Source organism: Puma concolor, chromosome E4 (genome assembly GCF_028749965.1).
Source record: "Puma concolor isolate L17-30 chromosome E4, mPumCon1.1.hap2, whole genome shotgun sequence".
NCBI classification, from domain to species: Eukaryota; Metazoa; Chordata; class Mammalia; order Carnivora; family Felidae; genus Puma; species Puma concolor.
The window spans coordinates 2269344-2286742 of NC_141683.1; the positions used below are offsets into that span (position 1 = coordinate 2269344).

Genomic DNA, 17399 nt, shown 5'->3' on the forward strand with positions numbered 1-17399 from the left:
TCAACGGGACCTGCTTGTGCGCAGCAGGGATCAAGAAGCTGGTCGCCGGCTGCCTGACGCCAGGTCTGGGTGCTCGAGGAAGAGAAGTCAGGGCTTGTGCGGGCTCGTTCCCGTCACCTTGCTGAGTCTGCAGCAGCGGGTGGCAAAGACCTCCACCCAGAAGAGCGAGCCCAGCAGCCAACCCTCCCGGTCTGCTGAGTGTCTGGCAGACTGAGGACCGGGGGTGAGAGGACCTCAGGCAAAGGGAGTGCAGTCTGGCTCACTGCACATTTCTTCCGGGGCCATCCCTTCCCCAGCTCCATCCTCAAAGGGCTCTTTCTGCCTCCATCAACTGTTTCCAGGCCTTCTTCCCTGCCAAACTCAGCCTCTCGTGGGTCCACACACCTGAGACTTGCAAACCACGGTTCAGAAGCGATCTGGGGAGGCGGGAGGGCAGGCCGGGGGGCCTGGGCGGTGGCAGAGCTGCCGTGTCCCCCTCCGAGCCGCTGCAGGGGGCGGTTTGTCTGAGTTGGGTGTTGGCCAGTCAGATGCGCGGGATCGGATCCGGGTGTCCTCGGCCCGAGACAGGGGCCGTTTGTCCTTTTCCTCTGGGAGGAGGAGGGAAGGGCTCGGGACGGGGATGGTGATGCAGCACGGTGGAGACTGTCCTCCAAAGCCCTGAAGGGAGCAGGTGGCGTGGGCTCCCTGTTAGGAGATGCGGCCCCAGCGGAAAAGCCCGCAGCCCGCGGACTCGGAGAACCCGACTGAGGCTCCGAAGAGGGATTGGCGGGAACAGCAGCAAGTCCCAGCCTCCACGGCTGCCTTCCGTGCGGGCTTGGGCAAGGCCCTCTCTCACCAGGTCCTCTTGGTCGGTGACTGAAGAAGCTGGGCGTCCTGAGGTCCCCTCCGGTTCCAAAAAGCGCACGATGCCAATAACGCAAAGCTACTGATGTGGGGTTGCCGGGCAGACAGAAAGTAAGGCTAAGAGGGACCGGAAGCTGGAACCTTCCCAAATGGCTATTCCCGGAGAGAGTCCTCCCTCTGCCCTGACAGCAAACAAAAAAGAAACAGGCTTATCCTGGGCGTTGAAACGTTCTATATGCTGATCCGGGGCTTAGTTCCGTGGCGTGTACACTGGTAAGTGCAGTGAGCTGTCCACTGGAGGTCCCTGCTGCTTGTCGGAGGCAGATTGTCCCTCGACAGAAAGGTCCGGACTGGGCGTGTGAACTCCAGCCGCTTAGACTCCAGGGGGCGCTGTGGAGAAGCGTATGTCCTCCCAGGGAGGGCGAGGACCTCCCTTCTCCGGAGCACTGGCACTAGGAGGAGGCGGGACAAATAAACCGACCCCTCTTTTGGAGAGCTCTCCGAAGTCCTTCTCGGAAACTCCCGTTACCCTCCCGGGCGCAAGAAGCCCTCCTGCCTTCGCTCCCAGTGCTATTCCCACCACGCGTTCTGCCCTCCACGGGGCCCCGCCACCCCTGGCCTCACACCACATCTCTCCCGAGGCTTGAAGCCTGGCGTGGAGGGGACCCCCCCCCCTTTCAACCTTCTCACCAACCGCTCTCCCCGCCCCCACTCCCCTCTCCCTGGGGATGTCCAGTCCTGTTCTGAGCCTGCCCCTACCCCGGCCCTTTTTCCGGTGCTGTGTGCCAGCCGGTCCCGCATCCCACATCCCCAGCTGTTGACATTTCGTTGCCCTTGCCCACAGGATAAAGAAAGGGCCCCTGTTATTCAACAATAGGGGGAAAGACAGAGACAATGGGAACTTGTGCTTCCGATGGGGTGGGGACGGAGCGGGAAAGAACAGACAGACGGACAGACAGGGGGCTGGACAGAAGGGGTCAGGTTTCTTGAAGCAGCTGGAGGTCCTGGAAGTCTGGGTCCCACCCTGAGAGCCTCCTCCCACAGGCAATGCGCACCCAGGCTCCGGAGGACAGAGGTGAGGACTGGTTGGGGAGGGGAGGGTGCTGCTTGGAGGAGGCCCTCGGGGAAAACCGGAGACAGCGGGGGCTTGGCCACAGGTCCTCGAGCTCACCTGTAGCTCGTCCGCACACCCAGCGGCCAGCATCTTCATACCCATCAGGCAGTCTGCTCCTTCTCTGGCCCTCGAGCATCAGGAAGAAACGAGGCACCACCTCCTCCACGTTCTTCCAGGTAATCCTTCCCGGGTGCCTCCTTTACTGCATCCCTTTGGGGGTCCCCACCCCTGGCCCCAAGCGCCGCATCTTCCCCAGGCCCAGGACAGTGAGCAGTGCTCATACAGTGCCGGGTCACGGGCTGGACACAGGTCACTTAGCCTGGCTTAGTGGAGTGGCGAGGGGAAAAAAGCTCTCGGCACCTTGGCTGCTTCTGCGAGCTCAGGGCAGAAGCCTTTCCTCAAAGGTGCAAGAGGAGGGACCCCGCTGATCAGGCGCCCAAGTCCCAGGGCCCTGAAGTGCTTGGATCTCGCAGGGGCCCAGGCAGCGCCTTCACTGGAACCTCTTCCTGGAGCAGGACAAGACGCCGCCAGTCCCTGTCGCTCCCGTCCCTGTGAAGAGAGCGGCTTCTAACAGGTAGGCAACTGGGGCTGTCGGCTCTCTGGTTCTCTGTAAGGGGTACGAAGAGAGTATGTGTGCGCCTGCTTTCGAAGTACAGACCGGTGGGCTTGCGCCTGACCTCAAATGCGCGTTCAAATCCCAGCAAACCCTCCTCTTACCGACTGTGCGACCTCCCTCAAGTCTCCTAGAATTTGTGCCCTTTGTCTGAGCATGCGTAAAAGGGGATTCGAACGTACGAGGGGAGGGCCGGGCGCGCTCTCACGCAGGTGCGTCGGCGTGGCTTCCCACTCGCCCTCGGCCCACGCGGCCCTCCCGCCCTGGGCGCGTCCCCGGCCCACGCACTTGCCCTCCAACCACCGCGAGGTCCTGCGTGCCCGGCCCCCGTTTCTCCCGCGGCCAAGGCCTTCGTTTGCAGGAGGAGGAGGGGCTCGGCTCCACCTCTTCCGACTCCAGCTCTGTCTCCTCCTTCTCCCTCCCGGCCGGCTCTCCTTCCCAGAATCCTTCGTGTGGGCTCATTCACTAACACACACACACTTATTGAGCACCCACTGTGTGCCAGAAGCGAGGCTGGATGCTGCGGATAATAGCTAACACATACATGGCGCTTACTGCATACCAGACACGATTTTGAGCACTGTACACGTTACTTCAGTGAGGTCGATGGGAATTACTACCCGCATTTTACTGATGAGGACTTTGAGGCCGAGAGAAGTTAAAGAACTCGTTCAGAGTCATGCAGTTAGCACTTGGAGGAATCAGGTTTAGAAAATGAGTCAAGCTAGGCTAAGGGGTCCTTAGTCCAACTTCTAAAAAATGGTCAAGGTGATAAAGAACAGATAGAATAAGGCAGGGGGGAAACTGGGGCGCCTGGCTGGCTCAGTTGGCCGAGCATTGACGCTTGGTCTCACGGTCGTGAGTGCTAGCCCCACGTTGGGGGTAGAGCCTACTTACTAAAGTCAAATAAATTTTTTTTAAAAAGAAGGGGAAAATCAACATTGAAATAGACAATTGTGTTTGGAATTAGTTTTTATAATTTTGTAATTGCCTGAAACCTCACTGATACGGCCTACACGCGCATATGTATTAAAATTCACACTGTTAATTCAGTGGCTAATAAAAGTCCTTCTAAGACCAAGTGTCCAGGCCGGTGTGGTAGGCCACAGTGCACTGCCGCGGGCCGGGGAAGAGGAAGGTTTTCCCAGAGGCGGTTTGGCCCGCAGTGACGCCTGGGAGAACCAGGTGAGAGTGAATCTGGGCACTTTTGGAGCCAGAAGTGTCTGGAAGACTGTGCAGAGGGCACAGCGGGTGGGAGGCGACATTGAAGGCACGGTGAGAGGCTGGATCCCAGAGGGCCTTGGAAGCCCTGGCTAGCAGACCAGACTGTATCCTTGGGGCAAAGAGAGCGACTGCTTTAAGCAGGAGAGTGACAAGGTTTCGTTGGTCACTCTGGCTCCGCTGGCGGCGGGTAGCGTTGGGAGAGGAGAGAGACGGCGGCGGCAATCCGGGTTTCAGGACCCAGATGGGATGGCCCCTGGGAGGGGAGGGGGAGGGGAGGCGGCGCCAAGTCTGGCCCTGCGGTCTGAGAGGGGCGGCCCAGCAGGCCTGGGGGAAGGGAGTTTGTTGCTGCCCCTTCCCCCATCACCTTTTGCCCCCAACAGCCCCCTTCTCTGCCCTCACGCCTTCCAGCCGGACCCCTCAGGGATCCCTGATAGATGGGAGCTCATCTCCAACCCCACTGCCTCCCCGCTTTGTGCCCCGCAGACGGCGCTGGGCTGACTCTCCATCATGCCAGGCCTGCTTAGTCTCCCAACATTCTGCCACTTCCTTCTCCCCTGGGCCCTCGCCATCTTCCACAAAGCGCTGGGCGACCTAGGTAAGACCTCAGCCCCGCCCAGACTCTGGGGAAGGTGGGGGAGCGGCTCCAGGGGTGGGTAAAGTGGATAGGGCAGCCGTCGGAGGTGTTCAGGGAGTGAGAGCCTTTGCTGAGTGCGCAGTGGGGGGGCGGGGGGTGGGAGGGTCTGGGGAGCAGCGTCTGGACGGGCACCTGCAGTGGGGGTCAGGGGGTTCCTGCCACTGTGGCCCCCTCTGCTCAGCACCCCACCCCGGCCCCCACTACCTCCTGCCCCCCATCCACGAGGTCATTCACTCTCGTCGTGGGGCCACGGCCACGCTGCCTTGCGTCCTGGGCGCCCCGCCTCCCAGCTACAAGGTCCGCTGGAGCAAAGTGGAGCCCGGGGAGCTCCGGGAAACGCTGATCCTCATCACCAACGGCCTGCACGCCCGGGGCTACGGGCCCCTGGGGGGGCGCGCCAGGATGCGGAGGGGGCATCGGCTGGACGCCTCCCTGGTCATCGCGGACGTGCGCCTGGAGGACGAGGGCAGGTACCGCTGTGAACTCATCAACGGCATCGAGGACGAGAGCGTGGCGCTGACCCTGCGCCTGGAGGGTGAGGCCCTTGGGTTCCCGCCCCCCTCTTCTCCTGTGGGGCTTTGGCCGCCCCAGCTCGGGTCTCCCGGGGTCCCCCAGCCCTCTCCCCCGTCTGCCGGCCCTCCTCAGGCGGTCGGCGTCCCCCCCAGGTGTGGTGTTCCCGTACCAGCCCAGCCGGGGCCGGTACCAGTTCAATTACTACGAGGCGAAACAGGCGTGCGAGGAGCAGGACGGGCGTCTGGCCACCTACGCCCAGCTGTACCAGGGTGAGCGCCCGACCTGGGCACCGCCCGGGCCTGTCGGGACTGTCACCCGGCTCCGCGGGGGGCGAGCTCGGGTTAGGTTCCTGCCGGGACCCCTCTGACCCCCGCCCCGTCTCCCCCTGCCCGCCAGCGTGGACCGAGGGCCTGGACTGGTGCAACGCGGGCTGGCTGCTCGAGGGCTCCGTGCGCTACCCCGTGCTCACCGCGCGCGCCCCGTGCGGTGGCCCGGGGCGGCCCGGGATCCGCAGCTACGGGCCCCGCGACCGGAAGCGCGACCGCTACGACGCCTTCTGCTTCACTTCGGTGACTGCAGGTGAGCGCGCGGGCGGCGGGGGGGGGGGGGGGGGGGGGGGGCGTGGCGGGGGGCGGGACCTGGACCCGCGTGGTCCCTGCGTCACTGCGCGGGCCAGGCTCCCGCCCCCGCCTCCCGCGCGCCTGCCTCGGCACCCCCACCGCTGCCCGGCCTCGGTCCCGGGGAGGCTTCGGCCGCGGAGGGGGTGACGCGCCCCGCTCCCCAGGCCACGTGTTCTTCGTGCCCGGGCGGCTGACGCTGTCTGAAGCGCACGCGGCGTGCCGGCGGCGCGGGGCCACGGTGGCCAAGGTCGGGCACCTCTACGCCGCCTGGAAGTTCTCGGGGCTGGACCAGTGCGACGGCGGCTGGCTGGCGGACGGCAGCGTGCGCTTCCCCATCACTTCGCCGCGGCCGCGCTGCGGGGGCCTCCCCGACCCCGGCGTGCGCAGCTTCGGCTTCCCGCGGGCGCAGCAGGCGGCCTTCGGGACGTACTGCTACTCGGAGTAGGGCCGCCGCGGCCCCCGTCCCGCAGCCTGCCACGGTCGGGGTCCCAGGGTCCCGGCCGGGCGGGGGAGGGGAGGTGGCGTCGCCCTGCGAGAGGGGGGACACCCCCCCCCCCGGACGCTCGCACCCGGACCGGCGGCCGTTCGCGCGCTCCCGCGGTCGCTGCTGGGGGAGGGCGAGCGCCCGGGGCATTAACCCACTTCTGTCCACAGCAGTTAAGTAACTTGAGGACTTTGTGTGTCGAGGCGGGCCGGGGGTGGGGGTGGGCACGGGGTGGCCTTGGGCCCATCCGGCCGACCACGCTCCCGGGGAGACAGTCAGAGGTGGGGCCCCTGCCGCTGGGAGCGAGCCTGCCGGACGACGGGGGTCGCGAGGAGGGGGCCCCAAAGGTCGAGGGGGACTGCGGGCACCGCGGGCGGCAGAACCCGGGGACGACGCGGGAGAACGCGGGGTGCTGTTGCGCCGGGCGCCACGCGGGGGCGCCACGCACCCACCGGAGACTGTGGTTCAGCTCGGCCCGAGCGCTCCAAACCCGCAGGCCTGCCCGCTGGGCACCACGGAACGAGCAAAGATGAGCCTACACATATTTCACAATGTGTTTGTATCCTGCCAGTCTCCTACCCTGTGTAGGAAACTCGTAGCGTTGTTCCGCCGAGGCGAAGCTGACCCGTGCTCGGGGAGGAGGCGGCCAACACCAGCACCAGCTAAGGCCACCAGCCACATGCCGGGCTGAGCCTTGAGGGGACTGTGTGTCCGGCAGCCGCGAGGCGAAGCGGGGAGCTGGACCGGGAGCATTCTTAACATCCGGCTGCAGGAAACAGACCGGGAACTCAAGACACAAGCTCAACTCTCATTAATTCGTTTTTCTTTAATATGTATACTATTTTAATTAATTGCCTAATTCGTTTGTTTATTCATTTTACTGTTCAAGCAATCTAACTGCACCGCAGCAAGCTTGGGCTAGTGACTAACCACTGGAGCAAAGGGTATGAACTTTCTAATGGTGCTTGATATATATGTTGTAAAACTGCTTTCCGTGAGGGTTCTTGGCTGTAATTGTTAAAGGGACGTCATCTCATGGGGTTTTATATAAAGGACAACGAATGATCAAATGAACGGCATCTTCGATGACTCTCAGACAGCAAGTGGAATGTTTGTGGCAGTTCCTAAGCTTTGCTTTTCTGATCTTGGTCACGGGGCAGGAAGATCTGCCTCCAGGGTCTGCCGGGATCGGTAATTGAGACGACGGGTGGCATGTCCTGGGGGCACATAGAGGTGCTCAGGAAATGGTACCTGTGATGATGGACGTTGTTATTACAAGAATACTAACAGTAACAGAACAACCGCAGCAATTATTCAGGTTCTTACCGGGTAGCCTGTAGGACTGGTTGCTGTATGGTGCTGTGTTCACCAGGAGGAGCTCGGTTATGCTGCGGTAACAAACGACCTCCGAGTATCAGGGACTTAAGATCATTTCTCCCTTAGGCTACCTGTGCATGGTGGTCAAACAAGGGGGCTCTTCTCATTTTCTTATTCAGGGACCCAGGCTGCTAGAGCCGCCGCTGTCTCAAATGCCGCCCGTCCCCACACCAGGAGGAGAAGATAAAAAGAGCTCTGGAGGGTCTTGTCTCTGCAATTAGCCACCGCCGCCCAGAGAGAAACCTGTCCCTTTCTGTTCACAGCTGTTGGTCTAGAACTAGTTACAGACCTCACACTCAACCACAAGGGGGCAGGAGAGAGCAACCCTACTCGGGCCTAGAAGTAAAATTGCAACTAATTAATTGTTCAGCACCTGGCAGCAGCCTCACCGCAAGCACCCGGGAGGGCAGCCTAGATTCTGGAACATGCTAGCAGTCATCCACTCCTCCAGGGCCCTTCTGGCTTTTCTAAGTGCTGGCCTGTCATGGAGTCAGAAAGCCAAGACGCTGGGCCCAGCACCGCTTTGTTCTTTCCCGCGCGGAAACCGCGTACCCATGGCCGCTCATTTCTACAACTACTCTCCGTGCTGCTGCTACTTTTTTTTTTTTTGAGAACTTCAAACATACACAAAAAATAGAACATTGGAACCCTTCATCATCTGGCTTGACCATCCCCAAATTCTTTCCTGTTCCACGAATTCCCTCACTTGTGTTCATGTCTGCTGGAGTATTTCAAAGCAAATCACCTGTACGTGTTCACTATGTATTTCTAACGTAGGATGACTTTGAAAAAGAACCATACTTAGGACACCTGGGTGGCTCGGTTAGTTACGCGTCCGACTTCGGCTCAGGTCATGATCTCAGGGCTCGTGGGTTTGAGCTCAATATTGGGCTCTGTGCCAACAGCCGGAGCCTGGAGCCTGCTTCGGATTCTGTCTCCCTCTCTCTCTGCCCCTCCCCCGCTCATGCTCTGTCTCTCTCTCTCTCAAAAAAATAAATAAACATTAAAAAAAAAAGAATATTAAAAGAAACTGGGTTATTTCCCTGTCAGGTTTCCCATGTTCTAGATTCAGTTGAGTGTGTCCCTGTCGTGACAATTCACGTGGTCCTCTGTCCCCTCTAATTATATTTAGAAGTTTGATTAAACATACATTTATTTTTAGGGGCACCTGGGTGGTTCAGTTAGTTGAGCATATGACTCTTGGTTCCGATTCAGATCATGATCTCACGGTTTCGTGGGTTTGGGCCCCGCGTGGGGTTCCGCACTGACAGTGCAGAGCCTGCTTGGGGTTCTCTCTCTCTCTCTCTCTCTGCCCCTCCCCCCCTTGTGCTGTCTCTGTCTCTCTCAAATAAACAAAATATTCTTTAAAAATATTTAAACATACATTCTTTTTTTCCCAGGAATATTTCATAAGTAGTACCGTGTATCCCATCAGGAGGCACGCGGTGTCTGGTTGTCGATGCCGTGGTTGATCAGGAAGTTCTGGTAATTTCAGCCTGGTCCATTCATTATAAAGCTCCTTGCTGCGTTAGGTGCCTACGGCCGCTGTAACAAGTTACCACAAACGTGGTGGCTTAAGACAACAGAAATGTATTCTTTTTTTTTAATATTTATTTTGAGAGAAAGAGAGAATGTGCAGGGGAGGGGCAGAGAGAGAGGGAGACAGAATCCCAAGCGGGTTCCACAGCGCCAGTGCAGAACCCGATGTGGGGCTCGAACCCACGCACCGTGACATCATGACCTGAGCCGAGATTAAGAGTCGGACGCTTAACGGACTGAGCCACCCAGGCGCCCCAGGAATGTGTTCTGCGGTTCTGGAGGCCGGACGTCCACACGGGTGTGACGTCCTCCCTCTGCAGACTCGGGAGAATGTTCTTACCCCTTCCATCTCCTGGTGGCAGGCGGCCCTCGTTGGCTTCTCCGGCTGCACGGCTCCCGTCTCTGCCTCTGAGGTCACGTTGCCTCATCCTTTTAAAGTGTCTGTCTCCTCTTCATCTGTCTCTCGCGAGGACACTTGTCACTGGATTTACCCCACCTGCTAATCCAGGGTGATCTCATCTCAAAACCGTCAACTGAATTTCGGGAATGAATTCATGTAATGAGTTACATCCACACAGACCCTTTTTCCAAACAAGTTAACATTCTCGGGGCTTCAGGGATTAGGATGCAGACGTATCTTTTTGTGGCCGCCATGCAGCTCTCTAGGTCCATCGCCTTCTAATCTAATGGCTGCTGATGACCATTGTCTAGACCTATCAATCGTTAGGAGCCCCAAACAGAGACCCTCCAGTTGTGTCATTTCTCCTTCCTTTGTTATTAGCTGTGAATTGTCTCTAAAGAAGAGTTTCCCTTGTCGATTATTGTTACCCTGGCTTAGAAGCACTCAGGGAAGGTAGGATTAATGGGACAGGTGCTACGGCGTGAATGTTTGCACCGCCTCCCCGAGTCCTGTGTTAAAGCCCAATCCCCAGGGTGATGGTTTTGGACACGGCGCCTTTAGGAGGTAGTCCCAGGATGAAGCTGGTGCCCTTATCAGAGAGGTCTGGGGCAGCTGGCTTCTCTCCTGGCACCACCCCGCCCCCCCTGCCCCCCCCCCCCCGCCAAACCAATGAGAAAGTGAGGGACCCTCACCAGACACAGATCTGCCGGCCTCCAGTGCTGACAGGAGCAAAATGTCTGTTGTTGAAACCATCCAGTCTGTGGTGATTGGTTTATTTTATGTTTTTATTTTAGAGAGAGAGAGCAGGAGCCGGGGAGAGGGGCAGAGGGGGAGAGAGACAGAATCCTGAGCAGCCTCCACGCTCAGCACAGAGCCCGAGGCGGGACTCGATCCCACGACCCTGGGATCGTGACCTGAGCTGAAATCAAGAGTCGGATGCTCAACGGACTGCGCCACCCAGGTGCCCCTGTGGTGACGTGTTACAGCAGCCTGAACTAAGACCAGAGGGCTTCCCCAAGTCAGATGTTGAGGCAAGGCTTTGAGTAGGAGCAGTTTATTGGGGGGAGGGTCATGCTGAGAGGTAGAGAACTGGAGAGGAGGTGGGGGAGGGGAGGCAGGGAAGGGTGTGAAGCAGAACAGGGCAAAGACAGTAGGGTCATACTTGTCACCGTCCTGTCTGAAAGTCGATGGCCGCTTCTGGGAGCCCTGAGCACAGACACGCCCTCGGGCAGAGTCGCAGAGGCGACGGAGAAGCCTCCTGGCTGTGGAGATGAAGCGGAGGATGGGGTCACAGCCTCTGTCCACCCTGTGTCCCCATATTCGCTCTGTCCTGTCACCGACTCTTCGAGGCGGCGGCTGGGCGCAATTTCTAGTCCTAGGAAGGAAAGTCACGGCAGGAGGGTGAGCGGGGCACCTTGGGGAGGTCGCAGCTGGTGTCGGCTCCGGGGCTGTCCCCAGCAGCCCGCCTCGCCTTCCTCCACGGTTCGTCTGTTGGTCTGTGGGGCTTTCACAGGAGAACCCAGACCCTCACCCCCCAGGGCCTTTCATCACCACGCGCCTGACGGGCCAACGTTGTGGCAACTGCCTGCTCACGATGACCACCGGACAGGGGACGGTCAGGAGCAAGTGTCATTGGCGCTAGAATTCTCTTCTTGGCAGCAGTGAGCTGCCCAAAGGGACCAGAGGCTGCTGGCCAACCCACCTCCCACCCTAGGAGCTAGGGCTTCTGATCCCTCAGGGCCTAAATGTACGGGAACAGAAGCACAGACACCCCCCCCGCCCCAGCTGGGCCACCGGGGCTGATGCTGACAGGATTGTTCCTGCTTCCTTCTCGTTTCCCACGATTCCCAGCCGTCTGGCATATGGCGCCATAGAATGGCCATTGGCTCAAAACGGATACTGCGTGTCGATGTCCGGGACCCAATCCCAGAGGATGTCTTCCCCAAGCTGGTACTTAGACGTGCTGTAAAGAGGCCACACGGACGTCCCCTGCCACCTCACCTGGCTGGTACGCTGAGGGGCAAACGGATGCCGTGCTCTTGTGTCCTCGTCACTTTCCTTCACTATAAAGTGGATCCCCTTGGTTAGAGGTGATACTATGGGATCTCATAGGGATAAATCGTTTCCTTTATGTCCTTGGATACAGGTGCTGGCCAAGGCACTTGGGCAGGGAGGCAAATCCGTATCCAGGTTGTGCATAATCCGGGGCGCCTAGTGGGCCCAGTCGGTCAAGTATTTGACTTCGGATCAGGTGCTGATCTCACAGCTCCTGAGTTCAAGCCCCACATCGGGCTCTGTGCTGACAGCTAGGAGCCCGGAGCCTACTTTGGATTCTGTGTCTCCCTCTCTCTGCCCCTCCCCTGAGCCACCTCTCCCCCCTGCAAACCAGAGTGGCCAGCGTGCGGAGCCTCCTCCCCATCAGCTCCCGTCAGGGCATCAAAGCGACCCATCCACAAAGCAGGCCTGGACTTCTTCCTCCTCTGAAGCCTGGTCACAGAGATGCCCCGCGACGCTCTGGGTGAGCTGAGAGAGAGTCACGGGTACGACACAGACCGGGCACGTGGGAGGCAGGCTTGCTTGTGCTCTCTGAACGCACTCACGCCCCAGCACAAACGTTCACCCACGCGTGCTCATGACTTGGCGGCTCTGAATTCCCAGATCTTTTTTTTTTTTTCATGTGTATTTGCTTTTTGAGAGAGAGAGAGCAAAAGAGACAAAGTGTGAGTGGGCAAGGGACACACAGAATCCGAAGCAGGTTCCAGGCTCCGAGCTGTCAGCACAGAGCCGGACGCAGAGCTTGAACCAATGAACTGTGAGATCGTGACCTGAGCCGAGGTCGGACGCTTCACTGACTGAGCCACCTGGGCACCCTGAATTCCCAGATCTAATAGGACAGTGAGACAGGGAAGGGAAGGAATCCCATAAATTGAGTAAATGACCCAAAAAACAGGAGCAGGTGATGACTGTGGACAGCTGGAGCCCAAAGCTGCTGGGAGTGAGGGGGGACGGGGGAACTTGCCTCACGGTGTCCCCACCTGAGGGGGACCAGGGCTCTAGTCTACCAACTCTCTCTCTGTCACTGGCTGAGGCCTGTTTCCAGGGCACCAACTCCCACGCACGTATGACTTGGACCAAACGTACCCGCACGCTCAGAAAAAGTCCTCGGGCAATCAGCAGCCTTTGTCTTGTCAGGGTGGCCACTAAGGGGACACAGGTGGACACTGACAGGACCCACTAGACCCTATTAATTCTCACAACTGTGAGTTGCTGCCCCATCAATGCCCAAGGGTGACCAGGGACCTTATTTTGTTTATTTCATTTTTAATTTTTTTATTTTAGAGTGAGAGAGGGTGCACACAAGCAGGGGAGGGGCAGAGAGAGAGAGAATCCCAAGCGGGCTTCATGCTCAGCACAGAGCCCAATGTGGGGCTCAATCCTATGACCCTGGGATCATGACTTGAGCCAAAATCAACAGTCGGACGCTCAACCGACAGAGGCCACCCAGGTGCCCATGGATTTTTTTAAAAAATGTTTATTCATTTTTGAGAGAGAGAGAGAGAGAGAGAGAGAGCATGAGCAGGGGAGGGGCAGAGAGAGAGGGAGACACAGAATCCGAAGCAGGCTCCAGGCTCCGAGCTGTCAGCACAGAGCCTGACGCGGGGCTCGAACTCACAGACTGTGAGATCATGACCTGAGCTGAAGTCGGACGCTCAACTGACTGATCCACCCACGTGCCCCTTAAAAATTAAAAAAAAAAAAGAATTTGTTTTAATGTTTATTTTTTTTTTTTTAATTTTTTTTTCAACTTTTATTTATTTTTGGGACAGAGAGAGACAGAGCATGAGCGGGGGAGGGGCAGAGAGAGAGGGAGACACAGAATTGGAAGCAGGCTCCAGGCTCTGAGCCATCAGCCCAGAGCCTGACGCGGGGCTCGAACTCCCGGACCGCGAGATTGTGACCTGGCTGAAGTCGGACGCTTAACCGACTGCGCCACCCAGGCGCCCCTAATGTTTATTTATTTATGAGAGAGAGACAAGGTGCAAGTGGGGGAGGGGCAGAGAGAGAGGGAGACACAGAATCCAAAGCAGGCTCCAGGCTCCGAGCTGTCAGCACAGAGCCCGACGCGGGCCTTGAACCATGAACCGTGAGATCATGACCTGAGCCGAAGTCGGACATTCAATCGGCTGAGCCCCCCAGGCACCCCAGGGATTTTATCTTTTGGTATCATTATGAATTCTTGGGTTTTATATATCTGATGTGCGTCAATCCCTTGCAGTCGATATTCATTTTACAGCTGACATTTCATCGTGGCTAACAGGAATCTTCACAAATTGGCTCATGGGTCCCTTTGACGTGAGCCTGGCCTGAGTCTCAAAACTTCCTTTATTCTCAAGTACGACAAGCTATCCTGTCCCTGACTGGAATGCGTCCAGGAGGCCTGGTTCCTGTGAGTGGAGAGTGCTCTTTAGAGACCACAATCTGGCCACCGGGGCCACGCAGTGTTACTGGGCGGTCACTGTTGCTCAGCCTTTTCAGCAGACAGGAGCTGTCCGTACAAATCGCGAGTTTGTGCTGTTATTTCCAATTCACAGAAAACATTGGCAGTTTTGCTTGACTTTCCTTTTCTCGCACTGAAACTCCTAGTTCCGAACACTGTTACCATCATTACTTATTTGCTTTCTTAAGAGAAATAATGCATTTTGAAACAACAATGCCAACATTATGATTTCTTCGTGGTTCTTTTTGTCCTGAGGGATGAATAGTCAAAATGGTGCGTTTTATAGTCTCTTGAAAGAAAATTCCCCCAAGTGGCTTTGCCTCCAATGTCATCTTTTATGCACAATTATGCACACTTGTTTCACTTTGTTTTATTTATTTTTTAAGTTTATTTATTTGTTTTGGGGCAGGGAGGGGCAGAAAGAAGGAGAGAGAATCCGAAGCAGGCTCCACGCTGTCAGCACAGGACTGGATCCCATGAACCATGAGATCATAACCTGAGTCAAACCAGCTTGGGTCCGACAAGAGTCGGATGCTTAACCGCCTGAGCCACCCAGGTACCCCCACTTTGTTTCAGATTTATAGGGATTGCATCCCTGTGTTCCTTTTAATTTAATAAAAAATTAATTAAATTATTTCAAATTTAATTTTATGTTTTTATTTTATTTTTTTAATGGTGATTTTTAAAAATTTTTTTTAACGTTTTATTTATTTTTGAGACAGAGAGAGACAGAGCATGAACAGGGGAGGGGCAGAGAGAGAGGGAGACACAGAATCGGAAGCAGGCTCCAGGCTCTGAGCCATCAGCCCAGAGACCGACGCGGGGCTCGAACTCACAGACCGCGAGATCGTGACCCGAGCTGAAGTCGGACGCTTAACCCACTGAGCCACCCAGGCGCCCCCACTTTGTTTCAGATTTATAGGGATTGCATCCCTGTGTTCCTTTTAATTTAATCCAAAATTAATTTAATTATTTCAAATTTAATTTTATGTGTTTTTAAAGTTTATTTATTTTGACAGACGGTGGGGCAGGGGGGGAGGGCACACAGAGAGAGAGGGAGAGAGAATCCCAAGCAGGTTCCATGCTGTCAGCACAGAGCCCGGATCGGGGCTCAATCCCAACACACCGTGAGATCATGACATGAGCCAAAATCACGAGTCAGATGCTTAACTGACTGCGCCACCCAGGTGCCCTGCTTTTATGTTTCGATTGTATAAATTGTTTATGTGGCACCAATGTCAAAACCATAAACAGGATGCTGTTACCCTTTTACAGGTGAAGAAACTGAGGCCCACAGACACGAGCGTTGCCCCAGCACCACAGAAAAGTGAACAATCTCTCACCAGCAGGAGCAGGGAGAGGGGCTGTGAGGACTCTGCCTACGGGACCCCTTTCTCTAGAAGGAGCTCTGGATGGTCTCAGGGTCCATCTCTCCAGTCCCTTCCGCTGCTCTTTGGGGAACAGTCTGGTGGTCCCCTCTGAACACAGGACTTTGCTCCCCTCCGGGTGGAGATCTGTCCGCTGCTGCTCAAGGGCTCTCCCAAGATGCTGTTCAGCCTGTAGGTCCCACTGCTGCCCCCTCGCCACCCCGTCTGCCCTGGCACCCCGCCCCCCGGCCCTCAGCTGCAGGAACCATCAGAACACTGCTGGCCGCTCCCCCGTCTGGGCTGGGGTCCCGTGCTTCCTGGCCCCTTTCAGAAGTTATCAAAGCCCCCATTCTCCCAGCACAGCTGTGCCAGCGTCCGGAGTGCGTGTGCACAGCCCCTGTCCCGCGTCCCCACGGCAGAGGGCCCAGGTGCCTCTAAGACTTGCAGGGCCTGGGGAGGAACTGAGCTGCCCGGGCCCCACCTCCAAGCCTGGGAAAGTGGGGCCAGGTGCCCAAGGGGCTGCAGGGGCCACCGTGGCAGGGAGTCCACTGAGGAAGGCTGGGGGCTAATACTGGGGGGAACTCTGTTTCTTCAACTTGGGTCACGGCCTCAGCATTGGCCTGGAGGGGGGGAGGGGAGGGGAGGGGATGTCAGGGGAGGGGGAGGGGGAGAGGCAGGAGATGGATTGTTCTCATCCAGAGAGACTGGAAAAGTCCCCAGGGCCCAGGAGGCTGGGAGGCCGGCCAGCTGGGCTGCCCTCGCTCTCCCTCCCTCTCTCTTTCTCTCTCTCTGCCTGCACCATTTCTGTCCTCTGAGAGACAGCTGGGGCCCGGGGGAGAACCCTGGCCTGGGCATCCGTCAGAAGGCTTACATTTAGCCATGGTCAGCCAATCGCATGCTGTGTGACCCGAGGCAGTCGCTTCACCTCTGGGTGTGTTTCCTTGTCCAGAAGGTACGACGACTTCCTGACACCTTCTCCTGTTACTGGGGCAGGAAGTTCTCCCTGAAATCTCACTTTAATTCCTCCTGCCTCTGTCGACCCTCCTGCTCTCAGCCAGTCCCTGAGGGTCCCTTTCGGAGACCTCGAGGGGGTCTTGGTTCTTGCCTCTTCTCAGAAAGGGACAGAAGTCGGGGGGGGGGGGTGCGGATCGTGTGGCCAGGGACAAGATGCTAGTAAAGATAGTAAAGAAAGCCCCTGATCGGCAGGTGCTGGTTAGACTTCAGCGTGGATCTTCAGCACTGGAAATGTGGGGAGGCCTTCATTTCCTCCCCTGGGCAATCCTCAGGAAGGACTCCTTTCTCAAATAACGATGAGCCCTCCATCCCATCCACAGGGGAGTGGCCTCCCAACCTCCTGGCCAGTAGATCGGTGCAGATTATGGTGTGTGTGTGTGTGTGTGTGTGTGTGTGTGTGTGCATGCACGTGTGTGGCTAGCAAAGGAAAGGAACTAGATATTGCTGAGCTCACCCGTGGCCAGGGGCGGTAGTCTTTACCCAGTGCCATAGATACTATGCGGCCCGTTCAGAACAGGAAACGGTTTGAGGAACAAAGCCCGTCCAGAGGTCTGGCCGCCGCAAATGGCCAGCCGGGGGTCTGACCTCGGTGCCCACGCCTGCGGAGGCCTGGCCCTCGTCAGTCTGCTCGGCAGCGGCTGCCTGTTCTCGCACCGCGTCTGGTTTCCCACCAGGGGTCTGCCTCTTGGAACAGACTGTCTGCTACCAGCCCTGGTCCAGACCCAGAGGCTGCTGGCCTCGGTCAAGGTTGGACTCCCCCAGGAGACACCAAAACGTGTGTCCGCACTTCTAGTCATGAGGGGAGATGGCAAGAAAGGTCACTTTCTCTCTTCCTCCATCACAGCCAGGTTTCCCCGCGGCAAAGAGCCGTAGTTACGCACAAACCACCACTGAGATTGAATTTCAGCCCCTTGGTTGCCTGGCCCCGCCTGGCTGGACTCAAGCCCCATGTGAAGCTGAGCAGGCACTTGTGGGGACAGGCTGGATGCATGCCCCCGTGCTGAGGCTGCCCTGGGGGAGGCGGGATATCCTTCGGCTCGGGCTTGCAAGGCCTGAGGGGGACAGAGGGAGCCTAGGGCTGCCTGGCGCTGCCCGGATCTGCCCCAAGGCCAGATCCCCCCTCTCCACCGGAGGACTCGGTCCTAAAATGGTCCATGGT

At 57.7% G+C, this 17399-nt stretch overlaps 1 protein-coding gene across 8 annotated transcripts; it reads left to right on the forward strand.

Annotated features, from left to right (window-relative positions):
- The first annotated feature begins 499 nt into the window (after nucleotides 1-499).
- HAPLN2 (hyaluronan and proteoglycan link protein 2) lies at nucleotides 500-6247 on the forward strand. Of its 8 annotated transcripts, none has more exons than XM_086693076.1 (8): nucleotides 500-1918; nucleotides 2038-2133; nucleotides 2431-2531; nucleotides 4203-4389; nucleotides 4610-4963; nucleotides 5094-5210; nucleotides 5338-5520; nucleotides 5726-6247. In XM_086693076.1, the coding sequence occupies exons 4-8, from the start codon at nucleotides 4302-4304 to the stop codon at nucleotides 6004-6006; spliced, it is 1023 nt and encodes a 340-aa protein (XP_086549202.1). In that variant the 5' UTR covers nucleotides 500-1918; nucleotides 2038-2133; nucleotides 2431-2531; nucleotides 4203-4301; the 3' UTR covers nucleotides 6007-6247. The 8 variants fall into 8 exon arrangements, with proteins under 8 accessions (XP_086549202.1, XP_086549203.1, XP_086549199.1 ...); XM_086693077.1 differs by having other exon boundaries at nucleotides 2473-2531; XM_086693073.1 differs by having other exon boundaries at nucleotides 503-1918; nucleotides 2473-2531; nucleotides 4278-4389.
- The last annotated feature ends 11152 nt before the right edge of the window (nucleotides 6248-17399 follow it).